Consider the following 16,987-nt stretch of genomic DNA (forward strand, 5'->3'; position numbering starts at 1 on the left):
ACTTGTTTTCCAGTTCACATTTCTGCTTCTAGCCCCCATGGTAGTGGGTGGTAATTCTTATGCTTTCATTGGAAGTGTTAACACTTGAACAGTTATGTTTGCATTTGGAACTCTAGCTCTGCCCTGATAGAAAATAAATGATTTGTAAATGTAATCATAACAATGGAAATGCCAGTGCATCTTAATTTATTCAGAGCAATTTAAACTAAGGACCCCTGGAATACAAAATGTAAACAGAATCCCAGTTTATTATTTTGTACATTATTCTTCCTTGCTAAGGACAGTCACCTGTACTTTGACTTTACGGCTTGCAATCTCCTCTTTGATAGGGGTCTCTGGGTGAAGACAGGAGACACCTTCACCCCAGGGATGGTGAATAAGTCAGATCCTGAAGGTCATGTGTTGAAACTCCAAAGAGTAAAGGCATGGGCCTGGGGAGTTAATGGGGATGGCCTCTGGAAAGGCTGGCAATACCGAAAATAGCTTTTTTTGTGTGTGCTAATATTGGAAGGCATTTAATAAGATGGAAAAAGGATCAGGAGCAATTGACAAGGCTGCGTTTATGTCAGCCATAGAAGCTGACACCTTCCAACCTCCCTGTCCCACTGCCTTCATCCTATGGGATGAATCTCCCTTCTCCGTGGCCCCTTCCTTCTACTCTAACCCCAGTCCCCTCCTGCCCTTCCTTGGTTCATTCTACCTTTTAGCCTAAGAGATGAAAGGCAGTCCTTCAAGTCTTGGTAGGGAGAAGCTGCCCTGCTAGTCAGATCCAGCTATCTTGTCTTCTGCTCATTTCATGCGCCTCCAAATAGGATCATGGCTGGCTCTTGCGTCTGCTGCCCATGACCTGCGCTGGGAGATGAGTGTGCAGTGACTGAAAACCAGCATGTTAGAGAAGTGAACGTGACCCAGACAGGCCCCCTCCACCTGGAGCACCTGTCCACGCTCAGGGTAAGAGGCTCATGCACATAAATCCAAATGTACCTGATTGTCATCACTGCAATTAGAGCCAAGTTTTGGGGAGGGATTAAATGAAAGAAGAGCAACCTCATTCTCACATATGATGTGCCTATAACTCAGGGTTGTGGGTAAGTGACCAGATCATGATGTTCAATGTCTTCTTCATTTTCAGACAGGCAACTGACTTACGGCACCGATTCTCTTTTCTAAAACATGGCAATTCTTTTGTTTGAGTAGCAGAATTAAAATTTGAAATTTAAAAGTTTTCAAGTCAATCAGCGACCCTACTCTTAGAGGTATCATATGTAAATACAAACTATTTCAGCAATTTGTCTCAGAAAAAGGGTCAATTTAAAAAATTATTTAAAAGAAAATACAAAAATACAATTCTTTCTCTCTGTATACACCTCTCTCTCTCTCTCTCGCTCGCTCGAAGAAAACAACTGCTTATAAAATGCTTTGGCAGTTTTATGTGCTATTCTTTAAATGTACATTTGACTGAAAGAGCAAGAATATAATGAATTATTTTTAGAAGGTAGTTTTTATTAGATGCATATTTTCTTTCAAGCAATTTGTAACTTTCCATATACATGAGAATATACAAATACTAAGATGTCAGAATGTCCTTGACTTGGCCCAGAGGCCAGGGTCCCATGCTACTCATGCACTCTCTACAACTTAAGAGCAAAAGGAAAGGCATTTCCCTTCATTGCTTTCTGCTGACAGCCACAATGCTCCCCGGTCATATTCAGAGGCTGAGAAAAGTCAGTGACACCTCTTGTTATTCTGACACCTTCATTCCCTGAGTGATTCTCACCACTTTCTGTTTTCTCACCTTACCTGTACTATGAAGGTTTTAGCCATTCCCCAAATTCAAAAAAATCTCAAATATGTGCACAATCATATGAGAAGCAACAGAAAAAAACTCTCTCACTCCCTTTGAAATGAATCCACCCTTTAGTGTCTGGGGATGGTTTATCTGGAGAAGGCATTTGGAATGAAGACCTAAAGTGCCTCCCCAACCCCCATTCAGCTTGAAATATGGAGGCTGGTAAATTGTACTTTTTGTGGCTTTTAAGGCTCAAGTCAGCTTGTTTCCAAATGAATATATTCCTTTCCCCCTTTGCCTATTAATGGTTAAATGCAGAAAATGATACTTACAGTGGTGTGCCTGGGCAAGCAGCATCTTAGTTTTTCAGGCTTCCCTCACCTCTATGGGATCTCTTTGCTCAATGCTCTGCTCAGTGCTAGCCCTGAATGAGTAACTAAGAGTTCATGCTTATTGAGTGTGTAGCATGTCCTAAATGCGGCCTGTGCTTGCCTCATAGACTCCTCCCAACAACCCATGAAATGACTCCTAGGTAATCAATCCTCACCTAGATCTTATGAGTGATGTGAAGTATGTTCCTAGACCTCACACCTCAAGTATTCATTAATCTAGTCTCCTCCTGGAGACCCCTCATTATTTGAGCTGTGATGAGAAGGAGCTCTCTGAAGTCAGAAGCATTCAGTGAAAGACAGCCTGGAGTCTGTGTGAGACTATGTTCAAGCTCTGCAAACCAGACCTATCCTTTTACACCAACCCCTCTTCTTCTTGACCTAAACCTCCTCCTCCTCCTTCTGTGCTTGATTTTTTTCAGGGGCTTTTCCAATCTGCTTGAAGGTTAGGGCTTCTCTCTGACTCCTCTCTGTCCCTCACCTCCAACCCAAATCCACCCCAGTTCTGCTGACTCTGCATCCCCATATGCTGCACGAATACCTCCCTCCTTCCATCCTCACACCTTGAGCTTAGCGGAGGCCATCCTCACCCTGACCTGAGGGCTGTTACTGGTTTCCTTGCCCTAAATGCTCACCCTTCCTGGTCCTCCTTTGGCCATAAAATAATCCTACTGCAACGCCGACCAGGATGCCCTCTGCTCTGCTCATGACTTAGATGGAACAATGCTGTCAAGGTTCCTCACAATCTAGCCTTGTCCTTCCTCCTCCCCAGAGCCTTCCTAACCAGCCCTGTCTCCTTCTACAGCCAAGCTTCGCCATGCAGTACCTGCAGTGAGGCTTCTCTCTCCCCCAGCAAGAGATGATCCAACTCAAATTCCTTCTCATTTAAGAAGCTTCCCCAGCTCTCCCAGGCCCCAAGGCCCTTGCCTGGTTCTAAAAGTTGGTGAAACTTATTAACCATACCTTGGAGGGAAAAATCACACATAAAAGGTGTCATTTTTTAACTGATCATATTCATGTCTTTTCTCCCTACAGCAAGACAAAGACCTGTTTTAAACACATTTACAACCTGTATGTTGCCTTGTACAAGGTAAAAAATTGAACATTTCTCTATTAATTTTGGTATTTCTGTTCAGGCCACTAAATTCAAGAATCAGCAATTCTCTGAGGCTTTCTTTTTATTTTATATAAGAAACTTTTGGAGTGAAGGGAGAGTTTGTCAATAACCTGAGGCATATGGAGGGGAGAGAAAAAGGTTGCTATTTTTCCTCAACATATTTTGATTTGGCTTCCTAGAATTGATGGGCTTAAAACAGCAAATCTACTTTAAACAGATGCCAGATAGATGGATGAATCTTAGACCTTCTATGACAGTAACTTCCTTTTAAAAAGGACCTCTCCCACCCCACCCCCAGCCCAGGCTGTGTATCAAAACCAAGTCACGTGCACAACCCTGACTGCATCACCAGCACCCTTGAGTCTGGGTCACAAGCCCACAGATATTTCCTGCTCCCCGGTGGATCGGGTGTAAACTGAGTTTGCTCGCTCGGGAGCCTCTTTCTGGAAGATGGAACAGCATCCGCAGAAGCACTTGGCAATGTGCTTTTGGAAGAAAACCACGAGGTAGTTTCTAAACTTCTCCCCAACGAAGGCATAGATGATGGGGTTGACACAGCAATGACACATCCCAAGAGTCTCTGTCACCTGCATGGCTTGGTCTAACCTGTTAGAGCTACTGCAATTATTCAGGCCAAAGAAATCCGGGTAGGTGTTCATGAGAAGGACAATGTTGTAGGGAGCCCAGAAGAGAAAGTAGACAATCATGATGGTGAAGATGAGCCTCACAGCCCTGTGCCTCTTCTTCTCATTTCGACACCGAAGCAGGGTTTTAAGGATTCCCGAGTAGCAGAAGACCATGACGAGCAGCGGCAGGACCAGCCCCAAGATGACCATCTTTAATGTCTCGAAATTCTTCCAGAATCGATACTGACTGAATGGAAAATGAGGGCTGCAGCTGTAATGATAACCTTCTTTTTGAGACCTGGTAAAGATGATTCCTGGGAGAGAGGCGAATACAGCCACCACCCAAATGATCACACTTGTCACCACCCCAAAGGTGACCGTCCTGGCTTTTAAAGCAAACACAGCATGGACGATAGCCAGGTACCTATCGATTGTCAGGAGGATGATGAAGAAGATTCCAGAGAAGAAGCCTATAAAATAGAGTGCTGTCAAGAATTGACACATTGTATTTCCGAAGTCCCACTGGCCTGCAGCATAGTGAGCCCAGAAGGGGACAGTAAAAAGGAAAAACAGGTCAGAGATGGCCAGGTTGAGCAGGTAGATGTCAGTCATGCTCTTCGGCCTTTTGCAGTTTATCAGAATGAGGACGACCAGCATGTTACCCACAAAGCCAAAGAGGAACACCATCGAGTAGAGTGGAGGCAGGAGGTGGGCTCCCATTTGCTTCACGTCGATTTTTCGGCAGGGCTCTGATGCACCATAATCGATGTCATAGATTGGAGTTGACACTTGATAATCCATCTTGTTCCACCCTGTGAATAAATAGAAAGTGATCTTTTACGAAGTCCTAGAATGTATTTTGTGGCCCACCATGAATACAAACTGTTTTATACATTGATAGTTTTCAATTGCATACATAGATGTCTACATTGCATGAACTTCGTTTTTGGCCAAACAATGAAGTTTTGCAGTGAAGGGAAAGTTTGCAGCTAGCTTCTCCACTCACTAGATGGAGAGCTTGGCCCTGTCGGGGGAACTCATGAAAGCACCGCTTCACCAAATAAAGTCTTGTGTTCTGTCGCACCATGGAGCAAATGAAGCTTTGATAACAATTTTAAGAAACTGGGTCAAGGAAGGTGCAACTCAGCCTTTTCATTGTTGTTGTTTTTCACACAGGGTCTCACTCTGTTGCCCAGGCTGGAGGGCAGTGGCACGATCATGGCTCACTGCGGCTTCGACCTCCTGGGCTCAAGTGATCCTCTCACCTCACCCTTCCAAGTAGCTGGGGACTACGGGCGCCACCATGCCCAGCTAATTTTATTTCTATAGAGACGAGATCACACTATGTTGCCCAAGCTGGTCTCAAACTTCTGGGCTCAAGCGATCCTCCTGCCTCAGGCTCCCAGAATGCTGGGATTACAGGCATGAGCCACCATGCCCGGATGCAGCCCAGTCTTACAGTCTACATTGACGCTGCCGTTCTCTGGGGTTTGCCCACAAAAAGCATGCACTATGAGCAAGCCAGTCATAATGAAGAGGCCTCGAGGGCACATACAGGCCTCAAGGGCTAATCACTGTTCTAAGCGTCATACCCATTCATTCATTTAATCCTCAGGGCAACCTTATGAGGCAGAAAATAAATTTCACATTTTGCAGACAAGGACCTTGAAGCACAGAGAGGGTAACTTGCTCAAAGCCACACAGCTGGGATGCAACTGATTTTGAATGCGGGCAGCCTGCAATCTTGACCACCAGGCTACCCTGCTTAATTTAAAAGAGAATTAAAGAGCAAGACCATCAGATGGCTGGTGCCGTGAGGTAGTCAGGGTGAAATGGGCGGATGCCCAAGTCTCCCCCCGAGAAGGTCATAGAGGCCAACAGCCAATTGTAAAATCCTCACATTTTCTCTAAAGTTTGTGTTTGTAGTTTCTGAGTTGCCACAATTAAGAGTTCTCATACAAACCCAAGAAATAATAAAGTAAAAAACGTTTCATCTGCCACCACAGATGAATGTCATATATTCTGGGTAGTTTAGTCTTACAACCAGCTGGCTTGCCTCACCTATTTAAATTCAGCTGCTGTAGCTGAGAATTTTCTCTTATTAAACCCTGTGAGTCTCAAACTCTCTGTATCTTAGATTAGGCAGCTGAGAGAAGCCTCAGAAAAGCTCACCTTTAATTTTGAGCCATAAATAATTATATACTAACTGTGCCATGAAACTGATATATTAGAGGAACATTTTATTTGACGTTTGTAATTTGATATTAATTTGGACCATTTTTAGGCTTCCCTCTTTTCTGGAGGAAAAAGAAAAAAGAGAACCAGACTTAGACACAACTTCTTGTGGGCACATATTCAGAAGGCATCTCGTTGGAGAGGGTTTAGTTCTCCTTAGCAGAAGATAAGATTTCAAGATTTCAGCCAAGATTCATGTCTCTGAAAATCTTTCTTTTGAGAGGTAAGAATTGTTAGTTTGCTTTTAAAATACTATTCTTCCCTTTAAAGTCTTTCACTCGTAATCATGATGTGTATCTTTGATGTTATAATAATCTGAAATTCATTCTAAACTCTGACCCTTTCCTTGTCTTAAAGATTACATTTTAAGATAATTCTATGGGCACTTGGTGGTTGCCAAATGTCTTCTCTGGGTTTCCTGTAAAGGCTTTTACTCATCTCAGAAGCTAACTAATAAGCCAAGCAGCTGAGAGGTTACTTACCTGGGAGAGTTTCTTGCAGGGGAACGGATGTTTCAGCTCTTCTGGCCAGATGAGCTGTGCAAATCAAACATATAGACGGTATAAAAGTAGGAAATGCAGCTTCTTTTGAGGGGGGCGGAGTTAAATAATTAAGTGTATAGAAGGAGGAAAGAATCAGAGAACAGTTCTTCTTTTTAAGTTGAGCTTAAAATAAGCTTCAGAAGAGGTCTGGTCTGAAGGTTTATTCAGGAGCTTTCTTCACTGGATTATTTTGTTTTTGTTCTCTGCTCATCCAACTACACAGAAGCTGTTAGAACATATAAAGAATAAAGGATATTAGAGCTAGGAGAACATTTACATTCATCTAGTCAAAAGTCCACATTTTAGTGAAAGAAATTACTATCCAAGAGGCAAGTGATTTGTCCAAGATCACAGGGCTTTTCAACAGTAAGGCTAAAAGGGTGAGAAAATTCTGATTATCTTAAGAGTTGCCATCAATTAAAGCCAACTTAAACCAACTTTAAATGTAGAGGAAGATCCCGGACTTCACATTAACCCTGTGTCCCCTTTTTCTCCCCTCTTCCCATATCCCCTATCCCACCCCAACTCACACGCATGTGCTCACCACCCAATATTATTGTTCTCTGTAAACTAAAACAATCGACTGAAGGGTTTTAACTATAGGCTCACCGATCAGCTGAACAGGTTTCCCATCTTTTTCTGAATCCAGGATCTTAGTGGGGATTTTCACTCTGTTCACTGTTTTGTGACCCTTCAACCCAGGAAGCATTTATGACTTACACTGTGCCGGATACATAGGTGGCAGGATTCTTCACTCCAGATACAATCTATCCAGAGCTATGAGAAATTTTCCACATGACAGAAGTATATGGTCGAGTTCAGAATTCTTTATGACAGTACTGTATACAGTCATATCAAGCTCTCTTGGTGGTTGGTGACATCTGAAAATCTCAAGTATTGTCAGCAGAGCTGAGAAGACAGCAGAGAGCCACTCCTGAGCCACAAGATGCCCTTCTGGGCTTCCTTGGCTCTGTAATCTCTAAGAATAGAATAAAAAGCATTGGCTTGTAATCTCTAAGAAGGCAAAGGAGACCCCAAACAGCAAAATTACATGCTCCCAAACCTACGGAGATAGCCTAACCCAGGGACTAAGCCAGTGGCCTTTGTAGTCAGACTTCCAGGCTGGAAGCCTGTCTCTTCCCTCAGCCTTCTCATCTGGGTGTTGGGCTGAATGACCGTAGTCATTTCAAGGGTTGTTGGGAGGATTCTATGAGGCATCCCCAGCCAGCATCTAGCACATACTATGCACTCAATAAACATCAAACTCTTTGTTACTTTTTCAGCAATTCTTTCTAAGAGAGAGTTCATTTGGTGAAATTCTAACAAAATTGCTTCACTGGAGTCTCTGTCTACATCAGATTAGTTTCAGCAAACTAGAAGCTGAAAAGGTGAAGCTAATCACTGGTGCTTGGAGAAAGAAATGACTGCTTGGGAAAAGCCAGAAAAGTACAGAAATAGCCCAGCGATCAGGGCACCCCACCCCCGCCCCACATAGGGGCACATGTCTGTGTTACAACAGAGCTCGGAAACTGGTAATTGTAACAAGGACAGTGAGTCATCAAGAGAATGTTCACATTCATCCCATGTGTGCATGCTGCTGGGTTTGACCTCCAGCTTCATTACTACTACTGGGTTCTGACCAAATTATTGACTCTCTCTGCCTAGTTTTCTTAACTATAAAGTGGAGCTTTTAGAAAAAACAAATACAAACTTACTCAATACACCTGTGGTGGTGACAGAATGATAACAAGAGTAGAGCCTTTCAGGCACCGGCCCTCGGGGGGCTGTGAAAGCAGGGAAATATACAGCGTGCTTTAGAAAGAGTTAAAAAATAGAGAACAAATGAATATAACATTTTATAGAAAATAGATAACATAAATACAACTTTGGTTTTTAGAAAGATAGCCTTGTATTCACTGGTAATTCACTTGTGCAGAACTCTCGTAGGCTGTCAGACCAACACTGTATTTCTGCTTGTGCCAATTGCTGGTTTTTACTTTCACCATGCAGAGCTGAGGCTTTGCCATGTTCTGTGTGTCTGTCATTAGGGTGACGGAGGAAGTGAAGACATGCTCGCCCCCAGAGGGCAATGTAGGCTAGAGGAGCAGGCTCGGAGTCATACAGACTCTGCTGCTGACTTGCTGTGTGATCCTGGCAAGGTACTTCCACTCCCTGAGCTTCCACTTCCTCATCTGTGAAATGATGTGCTAGGCCTGGGGCGGCTTCCACCCTAAATACTACGTGACTCCATGGCCAAGTTGGTTTGAAAAATACGCACTAGATTGGAAGCAAGGTGAGGCTTCACAGGCTGAAACAAGGAAGCACAGCTTGGCAGTGTGTGTTGCTCCACTTTTGTGTTTGTGGTCCAGAGGTGTATTCTAGTAACCACTCAGGACAGGGGTTCCGCCCAAGGATTCACAAGAAAGTGGGGACCAGTGGGAAATTCTTCAGCATTTAAATGAAATGTTGTTCTGGATACAATAACGACAACAAGCTAGCAGTTTACCATGCTATGACTCAGCTGCTTGGTGTCTGCTACTCTTTCTGCTTTGTCCCTCTCAGTCTGCATGGCTGTTGTTCTCTTAGGTATTATTAAATACATTTGGACTCCCCATGGGAAACAAACTTTCGATCAGTTTGTCACTCTGGACTCCATGCCCATACTGGAGGGTGTTTTGTGCCAGCCCTCCTTTTTGGGGCTTTTTTGTCTTTAAACGGCTGCTCCATGTCTAGTCACTGCACTTGTATTCCAAGCATTGCTTTGCTCGCTCCTTGCCCGCACCATTCCTGGCCCATATTTTCAGAGCACCGTCAACAGGATGGGGAGAATGTTAATTATTCACTTTGGGTGCAAGGGCCAACTGCCTGAGCACAGTGAGCAGGAACCCTGCCATACAGCAGCTGTTGTGAAAATCCCTGGGGCCTGAGTTGACTCTTGGTCAATATCAGTCAACAGTGAGATGGGCTGTAAAAAGAACAAATGAATCTTTTATTTTTAAAAACAAATGTCTAGGCCAGGCGCGGTGGCGCATGCCTGTAATCCCAGCACTTTGGGAAGCCAAGGAAGGTGGATAACTTGAGGTCGGGAGTTTGAGAACAGCCTGGCCAACATGGTGAAACCGTGTCTCTACTAAAAATACAAAAAATTAGTGGGGTGTGGTGGCATGCGCCTGCAGTCCCAGCTACTCAGGAGGCTGAGGTGGGAGAATCTCTTGAACCCAGGAGGTAGAGGTTGCAGTGAGCCGAGATCGCACCATTGTACTCCAGCTTGTGCGACAGTGAGACTCTGTCTCAAAACAAAACAAAACAAACAAAATATCTATTATAAAACCAACACATGCTCATTGTATAAAACTGGGAAAAACAGAAAAAAGGAAAAAATTAGATAAAGCCTCACGATATCAAAACAACGTCTTTTAAAACATGATGTTTCAATCCTGACTTTTCCCATGCACTTTTTGATTAATTGTTCTTACACATATACCATTCTGTAGGTGGCTCCTTTTTCTGGGCAAAGATTATAGTGTAGACATTTTCCTATATTATTAAAAAATTCTTTATAAGTATAGTCCTTTATTTTTATTGAGGAGGAACACACTGATCTTAATGGTACAGCTTGGCGAGTTTTGATATGCATACATGCATGTAACTACCACTCCTGATCAAGATGATAAGAAATATCTTTATCACTTCAGAAGGTACCTTTTGCTCCATGCAGAGGTAAGGGCCACTCTGACTTCATAGAGATTAAATAATCCTGTCTTTAACTTCTATAAATGGAATTGCAGTTACTGTCCTTTTTCCTGTTTGACTTCATTCAACAAAATACTCTTAACTATATTTAACAGAGTTCTGTCATTAGACAGTTGGGCTCTTCCCATTATTCAGTCATGTGAGCAGTGTCGCACCGATTGTCACCATCAGTGCTCTGAGATCCCTGTCAAGAAGGATGTTCTTCCTGTCCCCAGATCTACCTTTACCAGGAGAGCCAGGGAGTCCCCATGATCTTCACAGAAATAGGAAGAATCCACCCCCGTCCAGTGCCACACTTTGTTACCTACGTGCCTCAGCAATGACGCTTGGGTCCTATGATGCCCACCAGGAGACAGTCTCTACCTTCTGCCTCAGACACCTATTATGATGGGTGGGTTGGGAACTCACCATGCTGTTGTCTCCATCCCTGTTTCTGTCCTCTAGACCTTTCCCAGGGTAACCTACTTCCAAGCCAATGGACCACATCCCCCATGGGATTCGTGAAGTTCATGAAACCAAGTGGACACGTGTAGGCTGTCTGCCTCATGGCTTCATTAGATATATTCAAACCTGGTGGGAGCCCCTTAGCTCAGCAGCGCAGTCTTCTCTATGCATTTAGGGGATTTCTTTCAGATCAGTGCCTAGGCATGAGGCTAGTGCAATGTAGGTGTAGTAACAGATGTCTAAGCTAACAGTTAAACGATGCAATAGACCCACTGTGATCTTAAATGAGTCAGATCACATCTGGAGCTCTGTACTCAGCTCTCCACATAACATGAGATTATGTAGGACTTTTCTGGTTGTCCCAGAACTAGCAACTGTGGCCTAAGGCTGAAGGCAAAGAAGTGTTATGTGCTCATAGTTCCAAGGAAAACCACTGACATCTGGGCTCAGACACCTCTCCCAGGGCTTACTGGGAGGTGACAGCACCAGCCCTGTATCCCCACCCATCACATCAACTCCTCTCAGCCTGGTCTGTATATGGAGGCAATTGGGGTGAAGAATGGACTGTAGAAGTGGACAGGATTGATGGGGAGGTGAGTGAGGATTCCTCTCCTCAAAGCTAAGGAAAGGGGCTCTGAAGAAATCATGTGAGGAATAAAGACTTGCAAAAGGAAAGGCCAGCATGGATGGGGACCCCACTGGGCAGCAGACAAGCTGAGCAGGGGGAGTGGGGATTGGAGAGAGGTGATAGAGGTAGATATAGGGTGTGGAAATGAGGCTGCAGAGATCAAGAGTGCCCGGGTCAGCTGGAAGCAGTGGCTCATGCCTGTAATCCCAGCACTTTGGGAGGCTGAGGCGGGTGGATAACCTGAGGTTGGGAGTTTGAGACCAGCCTGACCAACATGGAGAAACCCCATCTCTACTAAAATACAAAATTATCTGGGCATGGTGGCACATGTTTGTAGTCCCAGCTACTTGGGAGTCAGGCAGGAGAATCACTTGAACCCAGGAGGCAGAGGTTGCAGTGAGCTGAGATCGTGCCATTGCACTCCAGCCTGGGCAACAAAAGTGATACTTTGTCTCAAAAAAAAAAGAAAAAAAAAAAGAGTGCCCCTGGGTTAAGTGGTTACCACAGGAGGGAACTGGGCAAGAGCTATCACATTGGGTCTTACCTTCTGGGTAAGACGAGCCCAGAGCTCAGGAAATGGTGGGTTGGAAGAAGTCAAATCAAAGAGAGATCTCGAATGTCTAGATCCACGTGGAGCCCCCACCATCTCTAGGTTCTTGGACGTGACCACACAGTGTGCCTGCCACTCTGGGCATCTTGGCCAACACAGAGTGGACTGTGGCAGTAGCCAGTTAGATAAACACGTTCAGGCATATCTTGGCGAGATTGTGAGTTCAGGTCCAGACCACTACAATAAAGCAAATATCACAAAATAATTTTTTGGTTTCCCAGTGCATATAAAAGTTATGTTTACCGTATACTGTAGTCTATTAAGTGTGCAATAGTATTATGTCAAAGAAAAAACCAATGTACATACCTTAATTACAAAATATTTTATTGCTAAAAATGCTAACCATCATCTGAACCTTCAGCAAATCATAGTCTTTTTGCTGAAGAGGATGGAGGTCTTGTTTTAATGTTGATGGCTGCTGACTGATCAGGGTGGTGGTTGCTAAGGGTTGGGGTGGCTGTAGCAATTTCTAAAAATAAGATGACAATGCAGTTTGCCACATTGGTCAACTGTCCCCTTCACAAAAGATTCCTCTGTATTGTGCGTATCATGTGATGCTATTTGATAGCATTTTACCCACTTCTTTCAAAGTTGGAGTCAATCTTCTCAAACCCTGCCACTGCTTTATCAACTAAATTTATGTAATATTCTAAATCCATTGTTGTCATTTTAACCGTGTTCATAGCATCTTCACCAGGAGGAGATTCCAACTCAAGAGACCACTTTCACTCATCCGTAAGAAGCAACTCTTCACCTGTTCAGGTTTGATCATGAGAGTGCAGCAGTTCAGCCACATCTTCAGGCTCCACTTCTAGTTCTAGTTCTCTTGCTATTTCCACCCACCTGCAGTGACTTCCTCCACTGAAGATGTGAACCCCTAAAAGTCATCCATGGGGGTTGGAATCAATGTCTTTCACATTCCTGTTAATGTTGGTATTTTGACCTCCTCCTGTGAATTACAAATGTTCCTAATGGCATCTAGAAAAATGAATACTTTCCAGAAGCTTTTCTATTTGCTTTGCTCAGATCCATCAATAGAATCACTCTCAGTGGCAGCTATATAAACTAGTTAAGGATATATATATATATACTTCTTAATAGCCCTATGAAATATATTTCTTAATAAGACTTGAAAGCCTTGATCCGTGGACTGTAGGATGGTTGTTAGCAGGCATGAAAACAAGAAGAAAATTCTCATACATCTCCAACACAGCTCTTGAGTGACATGGTGCAGAGCAGTAATATTTTGAAAGGAATCTTTTTCTGAGCAACAGTTCTTAATAGTGGGCTTCAAATATTCAGAAAACCATGCTGCAAATAGATGTGTTATCATCCAGGCTTTATGGTTCCATTTATGGAGCACAGATAGAGTAGATTTAGCATAATTTTTAATGATCCCAGGATTTTCAAAATAGTAAACGAACATTTACTTCAACTTAAAGTCATCAGATGCATTCACCCCTAAAAAGAGAGTCAGCCTGTCCCTTGAAGCTTTGTAGCTTGCACTGACATCTCCTCCCTAGCACTGAAAGTAGTGGATGGCATCTTCTTCCAGCATAAGGCTGTTTTGTCTACATTGAAAATCTGTTGTTTAGTGTAGATACTTTCATCAATTATCTTATCTAGATTTTCTGGATAACTTGCCACAGTTTCTCCCTTAGCATTTGCTGCTTTCAGCATTTTTTATGTTATGGAGATGTTGTCTTGCATTAAACCTCACAAACCAATCTCTGCTAACTTCAGACTTTTCTTCCACGGCTTCCTCATCTCTCTCAGCCTTCATAGCATCGAAGAGAGTTAGTCTTGCTCTGGGTTTGGCTTTGGCTTAAGGGCATGTTGTGGCTGGTTGGATCTTTTCTCCAGACCACTCAAACTTTCTCCATATCAGCAATATGGCTGCTTTGTTTTCTCTTCATTTGTGTGTTCCCTGGAGTAGAACTTAAGTATTCTTTGATAACTTTTCTTGTGCATTCACAATTTGGCTAACTGGCGCAAGAGGCTAGCTTTTGGCCTTTCTTGACTTTCAACCTGTCCTCTTTACTGAGCTTAATCATTTCTAGCTTTTGATTTAACGTGTGAGCCGTGAGACTTTTCCTTTTACTTGAACACTCACGGGCCATTGTAGGATTATTAATTGGCTTAATTTTAATATTATTGTGTCTTGGGGCTAGGCACGATGGCTCACACCTGTAATCTCAGCCCTTTGGGAGGCTGAGGTGGGTGGATTGCTTGAGTCTAGGAGTTCAAGACCAGCCTGGGCAACATGGCAAAACCCCATCTCTACTAAGAGTACAAAAAAAAAAAAAAAAGCCAGGTGTGATGATGCACACCTGTAGTCCCAGCCTGGGAGGCTGAGGTGGGAGAATCACCTGAGCCCAGGGAGGCAGAGGTTGCAGTGAGCTGAAATCATGTCACTGCACTCCAGCCTGGGCAATCAGAGTGAGACTCTGTCTCGAAGAGTATATATATTACTGTGTCTCAGGAACAGGCAGTCAGTGGAGTCAGAACACACACCACATTTATTGATTACGTTTGCCATCTTATATGGGTACACTTTGTGGTGCCCCAAAACAGCTACAATAGTGATGTTAAAGATCACTGATCACAGATCACCATAACAGATATAGAAATAATGACAAAGTTGGAAATATTAGGAGAATTACCAAAATGTGACACAGAGACACAAAACAAGCACGTGCTCTTGGAAGAACAGCACCAATAGACTTGCTTGAGGCAGGGCAGCCACAAACCTTCAGTCTGTAGAAAAAAAGAAAGAAAGAAAGAAAGAAAACCCCAACAATATCTGTAAAGCACAATAAAGCAAGGTATGTCTATGTTAGCCCTTTTTCCTAACCCTCCTCTCCTGCTTCTCAGTGCTTGTCTATGCCTAGAAGAAGGAGATACAAGAGTTCCTCACAAGGTAGACCACTAGGCAAGTGCTGTGGAGGGTGGAGCAGGAGGGGACATAGGGCAGAATGCACCCCCTCCTCTAGGCAGGGCCCTCCAGAATCCAGTCAACCCTAACGCCCCATTGAAACAATGATTGAAGAGAAATGAAATAATTTCATATTGTGAACTGATTTCATTAGGATATGTTACAAGGGATAGTATGAAATAAGATGTTAGTCCACGCCCTTGCCCTTGCTTGCTGGGCCGCTGGGCCCACAGAACCTCTCAGGTGGTGGGAGGGAGAGGATTTTCCCAGCATAATCCTAGGCTCACATCTCACTGTGGCCCCAGACTGGGGCTGCCAAGGCCAGACCTTACATTACAGCACTCTGTTTACACACACACACACACACACACACACACACACACACACACGAGTGCCAAAGTGGCAAAGTCTGAAGAAATTTCCAGCCTCATTGCCCCCACGCCCAGAACCAGTCTCCTCCCCTCAATTCATGCACTGCCTTCCAGAGGTCCGCTCACGCCCAGACTCCACTTCAGTCACACCGTCGCCCCCCTGGGTGGCCCTTGGTGGCTTTTCCTGCAAGCTAATCTCATCTGAGCCCATTTCAATTTGTCAGGGAAGTTTTCATAAGAAGCAAAAACAAAAGAGGAGGAATGGGCTCTTGATGGCTTACTTCCTGGAGGCTTCAGGGCCCCTTTCCAAAATGCTCGCACCTCCCTAGCTGTTGGGGGCATCATGGATCAAGGGGGCGGTGGCATGGGGTGGGCTAAGTCAAGACCCTTTCTTACCAAAAAAAGTCTTCACACACTCATCCCTCAGAATGACGACCTCCCACCTTCCACCTGCTTACCTCAAACAGCCCACTCTAATGTCCCCAGAATAAAGGAGACTTCAGGATTTCACTTTAGAAAAGAAAATGGCTAAAGAGGTGGCTTAGAGAGAGTATTAAGTATAATTAAATTATGATTACAAGAATTTAGATATATTTAATAGCTTGTTAAAAGGTTTGTAACAATATAATTTTATGAATACAAATTTTACATATTTAGTGAATATATTAATGGACTATGTGTTTTAAAGAGATAAAGCAGAAAGATTCCAAATAGTCATAACATTTGAATAAAAGGACATTTTTCTGCTCAAAAAAAAAAAAAAGAAACAGAGATGGCTGGCAGTGTTTGATTGACAGCTTCTTTGGCAGCAACAAAATCCTGCTGTGGCTGTTATTTCTATGATGCAAGACTGTCATTGAGTTAGTCACTCTGTCCTCTGGGCTCTCAGATCTTTCCGCAGATGCCTCTGTTCCTGCTCTGCCCACTGCATTGTGAGAGTTGCCTGCACTCGCCCTTCTCTACCCCTCCCACTCTTCAGCTGGCCCTGGACTTGGAGGTCTAAAGGACACTGGCATTAGCATCCATATTTCTGTTTCCAACCCAGACTGGTACAGGGTAGACCTTCCGGGGCGCTTGTCCTATTGAATTCCATGATGGCAAACAAACGGATAGTTTTCCAGACTCTATTTATGAAGTCACTATATACCACATGTCTTAATCAGCTTTTGTGCTTCTTAACAAACAGCCCTCCAAATTCAGTGGCTTACCACAGCAAACACAGACTTCTTGCTCGTGTTACATGTGACCGTAGCTCCCTGTGTCTTCTTATTTACCAGGGCACATGGGCTGAGGGGTGTGATCTGGAATGGGCCTTCCTGTGGCTAAGTAAAAGGCGCTGCTTGGATGAGGCAGATGTCACTTTTGCTCACATCGCAGCAGCTGAGTCAGTGGTGGACGGGGCAGGCTATGGGGCCTGTAGGGCATGCTGCAAGTCACACCACAAGGGCAGGGGATGTCATCACACAGGGGAAGAAGTGAAAAGTTGTGAACAAAACAATTTTCCACACCACAGTGTAAAAAAATAGCCAGTAAAAAAAATTTTTTTTA

The 16,987-nt window shown here is 43.8% G+C and overlaps 1 protein-coding gene and 1 long non-coding RNA gene across 2 annotated transcripts in view; one reads left to right on the plus strand and one right to left on the minus strand.

The window, feature by feature from the left end:
* Positions 1 to 14,234, plus strand: part of LOC108299459 — a 34,448-nt gene extending 20,214 nt beyond the window's left edge. Inside the window, exons 2-4 of the long non-coding RNA XR_001822982.2 lie at positions 813 to 951; positions 6,206 to 6,379; positions 12,819 to 14,234. This is a non-coding gene — a long non-coding RNA (uncharacterized LOC108299459). The remainder of the gene's footprint in view (positions 1 to 812; positions 952 to 6,205; positions 6,380 to 12,818) is intronic.
* On the minus strand, positions 1,483 to 6,814 carry CCR5 (C-C motif chemokine receptor 5). Its single transcript, XM_017521787.2, has 2 exons — positions 6,639 to 6,814; positions 1,483 to 4,733 (listed from the first exon to the last, which is right to left on the minus strand). Exon 2 carries the CDS (start codon positions 4,720 to 4,722, stop codon positions 3,664 to 3,666), a length of 1,059 nt encoding a protein of 352 aa, XP_017377276.1. The 5' UTR covers positions 4,723 to 4,733; positions 6,639 to 6,814; the 3' UTR covers positions 1,483 to 3,663.
* Positions 14,235 to 16,987: the final 2,753 nt, after the last annotated feature.

This window comes from Cebus imitator, unplaced genomic scaffold, assembly GCF_001604975.1.
Source record: "Cebus imitator isolate Cc_AM_T3 unplaced genomic scaffold, Cebus_imitator-1.0 Scaffold0, whole genome shotgun sequence".
NCBI lineage: Eukaryota > Metazoa > Chordata > Mammalia > Primates > Cebidae > Cebus > Cebus imitator.